The sequence below is a fragment of the Neomonachus schauinslandi genome, chromosome 5 (assembly GCF_002201575.2).
Source record: "Neomonachus schauinslandi chromosome 5, ASM220157v2, whole genome shotgun sequence".
NCBI classification, from domain to species: domain Eukaryota; kingdom Metazoa; phylum Chordata; class Mammalia; order Carnivora; family Phocidae; genus Neomonachus; species Neomonachus schauinslandi.
The window spans coordinates 84,699,351-84,714,440 of NC_058407.1; the positions used below are offsets into that span (position 1 = coordinate 84,699,351).

General features: G+C 36.8%; 1 protein-coding gene across 3 annotated transcripts in view; it reads right to left on the bottom strand.

Moving 5' to 3' along the window:
- The window catches only part of SLCO1C1 (solute carrier organic anion transporter family member 1C1), a 55,287-nt gene that overhangs the window by 34,900 nt on the left and 5,297 nt on the right, over positions 1-15,090 (bottom strand). For all 3 annotated transcript variants that reach the window (XM_021690650.1, XM_021690648.1, XM_021690649.1), the window contains exon 3: positions 11,161-11,293. In XM_021690650.1, the coding sequence (XP_021546325.1) occupies positions 11,161-11,293 (133 nt within the window). The remainder of the gene's footprint in view (positions 1-11,160; positions 11,294-15,090) is intronic.

The following is a 15,090-nucleotide window of genomic DNA, read 5'->3' on the forward strand; positions in this document are numbered from 1 at the left end:
TGCTGAAGATTAGTTGGCCATATAGTTGTGGGTTCATTTCTGGGTTTCAATTCTGTTTCATTGGTCTATGTGTCTATTTTTGTGCTGGTACCATACTATCTTGATCACTATAGCTTTGTAATATAACTTGAAGTCCGGAATGGTGATGCCTCCAGCTTTGATTTTCTATTTTCAAGGTTTTTTGGGGGGGGCGCTATTTGGGGTCTTTTGTGGTCCCATATAAATTTTAGGATTGTTTATTCTAGTTCTGTGAAAATTGCTGGTGGTATTTTGATAGGGATTGCATTAAATGTGTGGATTGCTTTGGTTAAAAAAAACATTTTTAACAATATTTGTTCTTCCAATGTATGAGGATGGGATGTCTTTCAATTTCTTTGTGTCATCTTCAATTTCTTTCATCAATGTTTTATAGTTTTTAGAGTACAGGTCTTCTACCTCTTTGGTTAGGTTTATTCCTAGGTATCTTACTGGTTTTGGTGCAACTGTACATGGGATTGATTCCTTAACTTCTCTTTCTGCTACTTCATTATTTATTAACAGAAATGCAACAGATTTCTGTACACTGATTTTGTATCCTGCCACTTTACTGACTTTATCAGTTCTAGCAGTTTTTTTGTGGAGTCTTTCAAGTTTTCTATATGGAATATCACGTCATCTGCAAATAGCGAAGTTTGACTTCTTCCTTGACGATTTGCATGCCTTTTATTTTGTTGTTGTTGTTGTCTGATTACTGTGGCTAGGAGTCCCAGTACCATATTGAATAAAAGTGGTGGGAAAAGATATCCCTGTCTTGTTCATGACCATAGAGGAAAAGCCCTTAGTTTTTCTCCATTGAGGATGATTATTAGCTGTGGGTTTTTCACAGATGGCCTTTATTATATTGAGGTATATTCCCTCTAACTCTACTTTGTTGAGAATTTTTAACATGAATGGATGTTGTACTTTGACAAGTGCTTTTTTTACATCTACTGAAATAATCATATGGTTTTTATCCTTTCTTTTATTAATGTGGTGTATCACACTGATTGATTTCTGAATATTGAACCACCCTTGAAACCCAGGAATAAATTCCACTTGATCGTGGTGAACAATTTCTTTAAGGTATTGTTGGATTTGGTTTGCTAGTATTCTATTGAGAATTTCGGCATCCATGTTCATTAGGGATATTGGCCAGTAGTTCTCTGTTTTAGTGAAGTCTTTATCTGGTTTTGATATCGGGGTGATGCTGGCCCAATAGAATGAATTTGGAAGTTTTCCTTCCTTTTCTATTTTTTGGAATAGTTTGAGAAGAATAGGTATTAACTCTTCTTTAGATGTTCCTTAGAATTCCCCTGTGAAGCCAACTGGCCCTGGATTTTTATTCGTTTGGAGGTTTTTGATTACTGATTCAGTATCTTAGCTGGTCATAGGTCTATTCAAGTTTTCCGTTTCTTCCTGTTTCAGCTTTGGTAATTTATATGTTTCTAGGAATTTATCTACTTCTAGATTGTCCAATTTGTGGCATATAATTTTTCATAATATTCTATTGTAATTGTTTATATTTCTGTGGTGTTGGTTATTTCTCTTCTCTCCTTTGTGATTTTTTTAAATAAATTTTATTTATTAGAGAGAGAGCGCACAGCGGGAGGGGGAGAAGGAGAGGGAGAAGCAGACTCCCCACTGACCAGGGAGCCTGACGCAGGGCTCAATCCTAGGACACTGAAATCATGACCTGAGCCAAAGGCAGACACTTAACCACTTTAAAACTGAACCACATAAGCACCCCTCTCCTTTGTGATTTTATTTATTTGGGTCCTTTCTCTTTTCTTTTTTGACAAGTTTGGCTAGAGTTTTATTAATATTAATTTTTTCAAAGAACCAGCTCCTGGTTTTATTGATCTATTCTGGTTTTTGTTTTTGTTTTTGTTTTAGAGTTTATATAATTTATTTCTGCTCTTTATTATTTTCCTCATTCTGTTGGCATTAGGCTTCATTTGTTTTTCTTTTTCTAGCTCCTTTAGGTGTAAGGTTAGGTTGAGATTTTTCTTGCTTCTTGAGGTAGACCTCTATTGCTTTATACTTCCTCTTAGAATACCTTTTGCCACATCCCAAAAGTTTCCGACCATTGTGTTTTCATTTCATTTGTTTCAGTGTATTTTTTCATTTCCTTTTTGGTTTTCTGGTTGACCCATTCATTGTTTAGTAGTATGATGTTTAACCTCCAGGTATCTGTGGTCTTTCCAGATTTTTTCTTGTGGTTGACCTCTAGTTTCATATTGTTGCGGTCAAAAAATGTTCATGGTATTGTGAGTACCTATATGCCAGCAAACTAGATAATCTGGAAGGAATGGATGCATTCCTAGACATGTATCAACTACCAAAACTGAACCAGGAAGAAATAGAAAACCTGAGCAGACCTATAACCACTAAGGAAATTGAAGCAGTAATCAAAAATCTCCGAACAAACAAAAGCCCAGGGCCAGATGGCTTCCCAGGGAAATTCTACCAAACATTTAAAGAAGAATTAATACCTATTCTTCTGAAACTGTCCAAAAAAATAGAAATGGAGGGAAAACTTCCAAACTCGTTTTATGAGGCCACCAAAACCTTGATCCCCAAACCAGAAAAAGACCCCATCAAAAAGGAGAATTACAGATCAATATCCTTGATGAACATGGATGCAAAAATTGTTACCAAAATACTAGCCAATAGGATCCAACAGTACATTAAAAGGATTATTCACCATGACCAAGTGGGATTTATTCCTGGGCTGCAAGGTTGGTTCAACAACTGCAAATCAATCAATACAGAAACAAAGAACAAGAAACATGATCCTCTCAATAGATGCAGAAAAAGCATTTGACAAAGTACAGCATCCTTTCTTGATCAAAACTCTTCAGACTGTAGGGATAGAGGGTACATACCTCAATATCATAAAAGCCATCTATGAAAAGTCCACAGCGAATATCAGTCTCAATGGGGAAAAACCGAGAGCTTTCCCCCTAAGGTCAGGAACACAGCAGAGATGTCCATTATCACCACTGCTATTCAGCATAGTACTAGAAGTCCTAGCCACAGCAATCAGACAACAAAAAGAAATAAAAGGCATCCGAATCTGCAAAGAAGAAGTCAAACTTTCACTGTTTGCAGATGATATGATACTTTATGTGGAAAACCCCAAAGACTCCACCCCAAAACTGCTAGAACTCATACAGGAATTCAGTAAAGTGGCAGGACATAAAATCAGTGCACAGAAATCAGTGGCATTCCTATACACCAACAACAAGACAGAAGAAAGAGAAATTAAGGAGTCGATCCCATTTACAATTGCACCCAAAACCATAAGATACCTAGGCATAAATCTAACCAAAGAGGCAAAGGATCTGTACTCAGAAAACTATAAAATACTCATGAAACAAATTGAGGAAGACACAAAGAAATGGAAAAATGTTCCATGCTCATGGATTGGAAGAACAAATATTGTGAAGATGTCAATGCAATCTACACATTCAATCTACACATTCAATGTGTAGAGCAATCTACACATTCAATGCAATGTGTAGATTGCATTGAATGCAATCCCTATCAAAATACCATCCACTTTTTTCAAAGAAATGGAACAAATAATCCTAAAATTTGTATGGAACCAGAAAAGACCCCGAATAACCAGATGTTGAAAAAGGAAAGCAAAGCTGGTGACATCACAATTCTGGACTTCAAGCTCTATTACAAAGCTGTCATCATTAAGACAGTATGGTACTGGCACAAAAACAGACACATAGATCAATGGAACAGAATAGAGAGCCTAGAAATGGACCCTTAGCTCTATGGTCAACTAATCTTCAACAAAGCAAGAAAGAATGTCCAATGCAAAAAGACAGTCTCTTCAACAAATGGTGTTGGGAAAATTGGACAGCCACATGCAGAAGAATGAAACTGGACCACTTCCTTACACCACACACAAAAATAAACTCCAAATGGTTGAAAGACCTAAATGTGAGACAAGAGTCCATCAAAATCCTAAAGGGATTTTGGCAGCAACCTCTTCGACCTCAGCCGCAGCAACTTCTTCCTAGAAACATCACCAAAGGCAAGGGAAATAATGGCAAAAATGAACTATTGGGACTTCATCAAGATAAAAAGCTTTTGCACAGCAAAAGAAACAGTCAACAAAACCAAAAGACAACCAACAGAATGGGAGAAGATATTTGCAAATGACATATCAGATAAAGGGCTAGTATCCAAAATGTATCAAGAACTTATCAAACTCAACACCCAAAGAACAAATGATCCAATCAAGAAATGGGCAGGGGCGCCTGAGTGGCTCAGTCGTTAAGCGTCTGCCTTCAGCTCAGGTCATGATCTCAGGGTCCTGGGATCAAGCCCCGCATCAGGCTCCCTGCTTGCCGGAGAGCCTGCTTCTCCCTCTCCCACTCCCCCTGCTTGTATTCCCTCTCTCACTGTCTCTCTCTGTGTGTCAAATAAATGAAATCTTTAAAAAAAAAAAAAAGAAAGAAATGGGCAGAAGACATGAGCAGACATTTTTCCAAAGAAGACATCCAAATGGCCAAAAGACACATGAAAAAGTGCTCAACATCGCTTGGCATCAGGGAAATCCAAATCAAAACCTCAATGAGATATCACTTCACACCAGTCAGAATGGCTAAAATGAACAAGTCAGGAAACGACAGATGTTGGCAGGGATGCGGAGAAAGGGGAACCCTCCTGCACTGTTGGTGGGAATGCAAGCTGGTACAACCACTCTGGAAAACAGTATGGAGGTTCCTCAAAAAGTTGAAAATAGAGCTACCATATGACCCAGCAATTGCACTACTGGGTATTTACCCCAAAGATAAAAATGTAGGGATCCGAAGGGGTATGTGCATCCTGATGTTCATAGCAGCAATGTCCACAATAGCCAAACTGTGGAAAAAGCCAAGATGTCCATCGACAGATGAATGGATAAAGAAGATGTGATATATATATACAATGGAATATTATGCAGCCATCAAAGGAATGAAATCTTGCCATTTGCAACGACATGGATGGAACTGGAGGGTATTATGCTGAGTGAAATAAGTCAATCAGAGAAAGACATGTATCATATGATTTCACTGATATGAGGAATTCTTAATCTCAGGAAACAAACTGAGGGTTGCTGGAGTGGTGGGGGGTGGGAGGGATGGGGTGGCTGGGTGGTAGACACTGGGGAGGGTATGTGCTATGGTGAGCGCTGTGAATGTGTAAGACTGTTGAATCACAGACCTGTACCTCTGAAACAAATAATACATTATATGTTTAAAAAAAAAAAAGAAGAAGAAGATAGCAGGAAGGGAAAAATGAATGGGGGGGAATTGGAGGGGGAGACAAACCATGAGAGACTATGGACTCTGAGAAACAAACTGAGGGTTCTAGAGGGGAGAGGGGTGGGGGGATGGGTTAGCCTGGTGATGGGTATTAAAGAGGGCACATACTGAATGGAGTACTGGGTGTTATATGCAAACAATGAATCATGGAACACTACATCAAAAACTAATGATGTAATGTATGGTGATAAACATAATAATAAAAACTAATGATGTAATGTATGGTGATTAACATAATAAAATTTAAAAAATGTAAAAATAAAAAAAAACAGAAAACATGCATGGTATGATTTCAATCTTTTTGTATTTGTTAAAGCCTGATTTGTGACCTAATATATGATCTATTCTGAAGAATGTTCTATGTGCCCTTGAACAGAATGTGTATTCTTTTGTTTTAGAATTGAATGTTCTGAATATATTTGTTAAGTCCATCTGGTACAGTGTGTCATTCAATGCCATTTTTCTGTATTTATTTTCAGTTTAGATGATCTGTCCATTGATGTAAGTGGGGTGTTAAAGTCCCCTACTATTACTGTATTATTATCAGTTAATTCCTTTATGATTGTTATTGTTTTATGTATTTGGTGCATCCATGTTTAGCACATAAATATTTACAATTGTTAGATCTTCTTATTGGATTTTCCCCTTTATTATGAGATAGTGCCCTTCTTTGTTTCTTGTTATAGTCTTTGTTTTAAAGTCTAGTTTGTCTGATATAAGTATTGCTACTCTGGCTTTCTTTTGACATCCATCCCTCACTTTCAATCTGCAGGTGTCTTTAGGTCTAAAATGACTCTCTTAGAGGCAGCATATAGATGGATTTTTTAAAATACATTCTGATACCCTAGGTCTTTTTACTGTTTACATTCTAAGTAATTATTGATAGATATGTATTTATTGTCATTTATCACTTCTTTTGTCATTGTTTCTGGAGATATCTTTGATCTTTTCTTATCTTTGTTACTTTTGGTCTCCTTTGCACTAAGAGTCCCTAATATTTCTTGAAGGGCTGCTTTAATGGTCATGAACTCCTTTAGTTCTTATTTATCTGGTAAACTCTTTATTTCTCCTTTTATTCTGAATGATGGTCTTGCTGGATAGAGTACTCTTGGCTGCAGATTTTTCCCATTCAGCACTTGGAATATATCATGCCACTCTCTTCTGACTTGCCAAGTTTGTTGAGAAATCTGCAACTAGTCTTATGGGTCTTCCCTTGTAAGTTAAGGACTTATTTTGTCTTTCTGCCTTTTTGTTTCTTTATCACTATATTTTGCAAATTTAATTACAATAAATCTTGGTGTTGGCCTGCTTTTGTTGATTTTGATGGGAGTTCTCTTTAACACCTGGATCTGGATATCTGTTTCCTTCCCCAGATTAGGGAAGTTTTCAGCTATTATTTCCTCAAATAAATTTTCTGTTGTGTTTTATCTGAGCTTTCTTCTGAGACTCTCCTTGCCTGTGGTGGACATTGGCCTGAATGTGGTGAGTTTTAACTAGGTGTGCTCTGGTCTGCTTATGAAATGAGGCTTGACACAGCTTCCACCAGAACCAAGGTCCTGCAGAACTCTCTGCTTGGGAGATGTGGTGTGGGCAGGGGTTTGTGCTGGTCTTCTGGGGTAGGGACCCAGAAGGGACTGGGACTGAGGCAAGTTTGACTGAGAAAAGCAGTCCTGCCAGAGTGGGGCTTGGTATAAGCAAGTTAAGCAGCCAGTGTCTGCACTGTGCTGCTTCCTGAGGGGGCTCTGTGTTTATGCTAAGGGGTGGTGGGGGTGGGGAATGGCCAGCCAGCTCCTTTGTTTCAGAGAGGTATCTCTGTGAGTTCTGTCTCTCAGGGACATGCTCCAAGAAGAGCAAATAATGTCCCTGTTGTGCGCCCTAGGCATTCTTCAGATCACTCTTTCCATGCTGTATGCCCCTGGATTGTTTGCCTGCCTTCCCTTCAGGAGCAGCACATTACCCTCTGGGCTCCCAGTGAAGCTTGCTGACCTTTAAAACTCCAAACTTTATGCCCCACTGGTTCCAAGAACTCATGAAGTTCAGCCCCTCTCATTTTCCAAGCCAATGGGTATGGGGAAAACGTTCTCCTTGTGTATTCCCCTGTGTGCTTCTCTTTCTCTTGTCCTTCTCTGTGACCACATCTCCCTCTCCTCCACAGCACCTGCAATCTGATCTGTCTCTTCCCTAAACCAGGTCTCTACACTTCCTACTTTCTTCAGTGTGACTCTTCTCTCCCTTTAGTTGTGGAGTTTGTTCTGTCAGTCTTCGGGTCAATTTCTGGAGTATTTAGGATGATCTGATAGTTATCTAGTGGTGTTCATGGGATGAGGCAAGCCTAGGGTCTTCCTACTTTGCCTCCATCTTCCTCTCCTTTGATATGTGGGGGTTTTGATCCATTTGTCTGGATGGCATTGCTTTCCTCTACAGTTTATTGATCTGGCTCTAAGTTATTTCTAATTCCACCTTTCCTCTGAATGTATGGTTACAGTAACAGCTGGATAGAAGAGCCATGCTGAATGGTAGCACTGTGATAATTCTGTCTCAGTTCCCCAGCCACACCCCCTCTCAAATTATCCTTCATGAGCCAAATTCTCTGCTCCACTGCATCCTCAGGGAAGCAGTACCTAATAAAAGGACATCACAACCTCATCTTGATTCTCCTTTTGTTCAGGTACCATGTGACTAAAGACTAGTAATCAGAGTAATATTTTTAAATATTAACAACCTACTCAGCCATGTAAGAAAGCTCAAAGCTCTCCACTGGCTTCCCATCTCATTCCAAAAAGAAGCTGAAGTCATTGCCATTGTTTGCAACCTTACAGCTCAAGGTGAGGTCTGCAGACCAGCAGCATCAGCTGAAACCAAACTCTATGGGAGAGCTACTAAATCAGAATCTACGTTCTACCAAGAGCCTCAGGTCATACAAATGTCCATCAAAGTTTGAGAAACAGCCTTGATGGCTTCTCCTTTTCCCCTTTCAATTTTCCCCTTCTCATTCCACTTCAGCCACAGAGGCCTGGCCTCCCTGCAGTTCATCCACATGCCAGACTCCCTCTTGCAGCAGGAACTTTACATTTGTCATTCAGTCAGCACAAAAATCTCTCTTCCCCAGTTATCTGCAAGGCTCTCCCCTTCATCTCCTTCAGTCTTTCCCAACTGTTGTCATCTTGGTGAGCCATCCCCTGACAACCCTACCTTAAACTGCAATCCTCCCTCCCCACAACATACTCTTCATGTGTCTTCAGAAAGTTATTTTTCTCTATAGGACTTAACATTACCTGGCATATTATATCATTATTTATTTGTTTATTATCTGTCTCCTCCCCATAAGATCCACGAGAGCAGAGATTTTTGTCTCCCCTCTATCCCCATTACCTAGAACAATGACCAATATGTATTTGTTAAATTCATGAATCAGATGAGCTAACACATATAAAGCTAAACACAGTTGGGGGTAGGCCCTCAATAATTGATATCCATGGTAAATATTATGTTTTGTTGGACATTAAACGTATTTCTTCTAGGCAGACAGAGTATAGTAGTCTTTCAGAAATGAAAAAGACATTTTGGACAAGTCCCCCCCCAGTTCATGCTATGAAAAGTTGAAAAGAAGTTATTACAGTAATCCTCAGTAGACAGTAAATTTCATAGGTAAAGAACTGTGCATATATATTTTTGTTTATTTCATTTTTTTCCCACAGAACTAGCCCCATTACATGGCACAGTTCCAGGAGAATGGCAGACACTAAATAATGAATAAACAAATACAATTTAAACATATATAAAGGTAGTATATAAGAATCTGTCTTTGACTCTTTGGCATCCTTGATAGCCCTAACCTGGCTGCCTGTCTGGTCTTCTGATTTTCTTGTACTAGTATTTTATATTTGTCATTAACTTGAAGTAACAAAATTATTAATCTGAATGCAACACCTTTAAGACAAACCATGGCTGGTCTCTGGTTAAAACCAGGTGGCTTAATTATCTAAGGAGGACTGATAGCAAAACTTAACAATAATGACACAGCTACTAGTTATATCAGGAAACTGTGTAAGCATTTTAGCTGTGTCATTTAATATATGCAATGCTATTATAAGCTAGGTATTATTATTATTTTTTTTTTTTAAAGATTTTATTTATTTATTTGAGAGAGAGAGTGAGAGACAGAGAGCATGAGAGGGGGGAGGGTCAGAGGGAGAAGCAGACTCCCTACCGAGCAGGGAGCCCGATGCGGGACTCGATCCCGGGACTCCAGGATCATGACCTGAGCCGAAGGCAGTCGCTTAACCAACTGAGCCACCCAGGCGCCCAGCTAGGTATTATTTTTAATACCTATAATACCTATCTTTAGGATGCATCAACTGAGGCCTAGAAAGGTTAAATAACATGCCCAAGGTCATATAGAAAAGCTATTGATCCACTGCAGAATGAGTTATGTCAAGAGTCAAGGATTTATTTATCCTTTGCAACTACTTTCAGATGCTAATTTTTTTAGTAATGGAATTCTTTTTACCTCACTGAGCAAACTGTTGCATGAGGGCTCAGTGACCAGAACAGATAATAGCAGCATGGCTCTTGATCAAGCAGGGATTAGGCAGAGTGAAGACCCATTTCCTCAGTCCTCAGCCTTCTCCTTTGCCTCCTCCTTATCCATTGGCTCTGTACAGCACCTCTGCAGAACCTCAGTGATCTAAGGAAAACTTTTGCCCTGTGGAAAGGAGGTGGGATAGGCATCCAAATAGGGATAAGCATCCAAAGAGCAGGCAGAAGTTCTAAAATCTCTCTCCAAGTAAAAATAAAGGGGCCAGGGAAACCATCCAAATAGGTAGAAAAGATCCCACACAGAGGATTCTGTGTACTACCTTTATAGATTGACCACGGAGGTAAAAATCTGTCTATATAAGTAACTTGGGATTCCAAAAAAAAGTTTGGACCATATCATACTGATGTCTCTCCAGCTCTAAAATGTCATGATGTAATGATCTGGAGTGGGCAATAAGCAAAATATGATTTGATATATAATTTTTACAATTTTCTTGCTTCAAAACCTCTAGGTAGTCATTTCTCTCAGCTGGCAACAGGTAACCATGGACAAGGAAGGCAACATGAATATGCATGAAGAAGTCAGAATACCTGTTTTAGGATTCCAGTTCTATAATAACCTTGAGAAAGTCACCAAACTCTGAAATAAAAAGATAAACAATGCTCTTCTACCTCACAGGTAAAGGTAAAATGATATAATAATGATGAAAACCTTCGGAACTACTGAAGTTGTATGCAAATACTAACAAAAGTATTAGCAGAAGTACCAAAAATAGACTTTAGGGTTAAAGAATACACACACCCTACTTCTATTGAGAAAATTCTATGAGATGGTATTTGGACACTGAATATCTATTTGAATTGATAATATATCCTTAAGTCAAGAATCTGCCAGTCAAGTTATCCAGCACATTGTCAGTAGCATTCATTCATTACCCATTTGACATCCATTTGATATTTACCACAATGTTAATTTCTTACTTATTTTACCACCACAGATAAATTATTTGAAGGAAAACATCTAGTGAAAATTTCCCTTTAATTTTTGCTGACATTGACAATAGCCTATCAAAACAATTTTTTATAGATTATTGAATTATAAGTAAAAGTGTAAGTATTCTGAAATTTTACCCAAAGGAGATGTAGCAAAAATGAAATATAATTATTACACTTTAAGCTGTGTATCATTTTCTTAAATTTAAATAATTAATTGCAATTATAAAAAGGGAGGAATACAGTTGGTGAAAGCAAGAAAAGATAATTGCTTTAGACTTACTGCTGCATGAAGAACTGAGGCATTGCAATGAGCATTGTTCCAACTCCCATGATTAGGCACCCTGTTCCGATTATTTTTGGCCTGTGAAGTTTGGCTCCAAAGTAGCTTACAAACATTATAACTAAGAGATTCCCTTGGGGTGAAGAATAAAATGTTCATCAGTTAGATAACTTAGAAAAAGTCATCAGCATAACTAAACGAATGTCTATAGCAGGTCTGGCAATGTTTTGTTGTAACTAAACTGTCTCCCTACCATCTTTCCCATCCTTTGTCTTTCTTTGCTTTAATCTAAGATGACTGTTGAAATTGTCTGCATACTCATTACTTCAATTATCCATTTATCAAAATACCATAATTATGAACACTACTGCCTCAATTTCATCCACCCTAATTATTTGTCCTTTTAAAGTGTTTTATAAGTAAATCAAATTGTAGAAGGGTTCCTTTATTGCTCTCTTTAGTTTTCCTTAGTGATTTTGAAGTGAACTTTATTACTGTTTCTTCATTAATATTTTCTATTAAAGTTTTTATCAGTTTCCCATTTGCTCTTGAAACATACGTTACAATATTCTTGTTTTAGCAGATATTCCTCATAGAAAAAGAAAAGCAAACACAACTATACCTCACTTTATTAAATCAAATTATGAAATTCATATTAATACTAAAATACTTTACAATTTGTTACATGCTTTTTACAAAAAGACTCAAAACAGAGGTAAAAATTACTTCACATAAGCAAACTTCAGGAATATACCAGTTATATAATCTCAATGTTTACTTATAATCCAAATTTACGAAATACAAAATTTCCATAAAATGTACCCATCTTTTAAAAAAATAATTGAAGAAATTTTTTTGAAGGTGGAAATTACATTTTTATAAAAAGTCTCTAGAGAAGCATATGATAAATTACTTTTAGTTGGTGATGGTGATGAGTGACTAAATATGCTTTAGGGAAAATATCCTCATATTTTGCTGTATACAAAAATACTGGAAGAAGGTGGTGAGGAAAACAGAAACCTTAAAAGTGCAAAATCTTGGAAGCTCCCAACAGTTTCTCATCCCATGGATCTAGGGGTAGGCCAAAAAATCTGCATTTGTAAGCTCAAATGTGCTGATGGAGATGGTTCCAGGAACATGCTTTGATAAACATTGTTTAGGATCTTAGATTTCAAAGGGCTTTTAAAGTTTCAGCTCTTTGCATTTGGAAGTTTTTAAAAACTGCAGTGCTAGGTAGAGTAAGAACTTAGCAACTCCCCAGCAATTGACTGTGATGGCTGATGGGTAGTGTTGCTTTGAAGCTCTCTTCAATGTTTCTAATTTTCTAGCAAGAGTATGTTTGCTTACATCTGTAAGCAATCATCTAATTTACTACTGTTTGTTCACATTGCCAGCTTTAGTCAAGTGCAAAAAGAGCAGCAATTTTTATAGCCTTGAGGACAATAATGACAGCGAGAAAATTAGCTTGCATAGTGGCTCTAGATTTTATGGTTCCAGAAAGAATTAAGCTTCTTTTAAGTTTCACAAGGAAAAAAAAACCTTGAATATGAGATTTTTCATTTGATATTTAAGCATTTAGAAGAAATTTTGTATATTACATTGATAATTATGTCTATACTTTTGTTAATGTGTCACAATTAATAAAATACAGTGAAAGCTGACCTTCAGTTTATAATGTATCCCTGCAACCAACATCACCTACCCTGCCCAACTTGCACACCACCAACACCTCACAATAAAAGACTCATGTTTCAGGCTGTTTCTGTGTTACATTAGTGGGTATGCCAAAGACCACATAATACCACTTCAGTGTCTGTGATATCTATAGAGTTTTTTCTTTCTTTACTTAGTATCCCTTCTGAGTTCTCAGAAGATACACATAGAAAATTAATGGTGGTAATCTTTAAAAAATTAAATTGGATATCAAAAATCAATTCTATTATCATAAATGAACAGATAACAAAGAGGAGGTGTGTACATACACATGTGCATGCACGCCCCCCCCCACACAGAGGAATATTATGCAGCCATAAAAAGGGATGAGATCATGCCACTTGGGACAACATGGGTAAACCTGTAAGTGAAATAAGTTAGACTGAGAAAGACAAATACCATATGATTCCACTTATAAGTTGAATTTTAAAAAAACAAATGAATAAAAAAAGCAGAATCAGAACTCTAAATACAGAGAACAAACTGAAGTTTGCCAGAAGGTAGGAATGGTTGGGCAAAATGCGTGAAGGAGAGAGGGAGATACAGGCTACCAAATTATGGAATGAATAAGTCATGGGAATAAAAGGCACAGCATAAGGAATACAGTTAATGATACTGTAATAGTGATGTGATGGAATAGATGGTAACTACACTTGTGGTGAACATAGCATAAATTATAAACTTGTCAAATCACTAAGTTGTACACCTGAAACTAATGTAACATTTTGTGTCAACTATACTCAAATTAAAAAAAAAATTAACATAAATTCAGCAAGGTTGCTGCATACAGATAACATTAGATATTAATACTGTTCCAATATTCCAGGAATTACTAAATAGGAATTGTAACAAAAAAAAACTATTACTGTAAAAGCAATGATTAGAGGGAAATTCATTGCATTGAATACATATATTAGGAAAGAAGAAAAATCTAAAATCAGTTATCTAAGTTTCTACCCAGGAAACCAGAAAAAGAAGAGCCAATTAAATCTAAAGTAGGTAGAAGAAAAGACATAATAAAATTAGAGCAGAAATAAATGAAATTGAAAACAGAAACTCAGAAGAGAAAATCAGCAAAACCAAAGGTGATTCTTTGAAAAGATCAATGAAATCAATAAGCCTCTAGTCATGCTCACCAAAAAGAAAAGAAAAAAAAAAAAAAGAGAGAAGATACTAATTACTAATACCAGAAATGAAAGGGGAGACATCACTATAAATTTTATGGACATAAAAAGGATAATAAAGGAGTACTATGAACATCTCTATGCTTATAAATCTGATAACCTAAATAAAATGGACCAACTACTTAAAAGACACAATCTGCCAAATCTAAGAATTAATAGACAATATGAACAGGCCTATATCTATTATAGAAGTTGAACCAATAATCAATAGCCTTCTAAAACAGAAAGCACCAGGCCCAGAAATATTCACTGGTGAATTTGACCCAGCAGTTAATGAAGAAATTATACCAATTCTCTATAATCTTTTTTGAAAAACAGAAGCAGAGGGGAAATTTCCTAAATCATTTCTATGAGGCCAGCATTACCCTAATACCAAAACCAGACAAAAAAAATCCCTATAAATCAATATCTCTCATGAACACAGGTGTAAAAATCCTCAACAAAATATTAAGTCATATTCAACAATATATAGAATTAGACACCATGACCAAGTGGGGTTTATCCCAGGTATACAAGGCCAGTTAAACATTAGAAAATTAATTAATATAATCCAGCACATCAACAGGCTAAAGAAGAAAAATCATATGCTCATATCAATAGATGTAGAAAAAGCATTTGACCAAAATCCAACAACCATTCATGATAAAAACTCAGTAAATGCAAAAGAGAGACAAATTTCCTCAACTTGTTAAAGAACTTCTACAAAAACATAGAGTTAACATCATACTTAATGATGATAAACTCAAAGCTTCCTACTAAGATCAGGTACAGAGTAAGAATGTCCCCTCTCACCATTACTTTTCATTGTACTGGGAGTTCTACTAAATAGAATAGGACAAGAAAAACAAGTAAAAGTACACAGTCTGGGAAGGAAAAAATAAAACTGTCTTTGCTCCCAGAAGATATGATCATCTATATAAAAAATCCAAAAGAACTGACAAAGGAACTCCTGAAACTAATAAATGATTATAGTATGTTGAAAGATGCAAGGTTAATATACAAAAGTAAACTGCTTTTCTACATGCCAGCAATG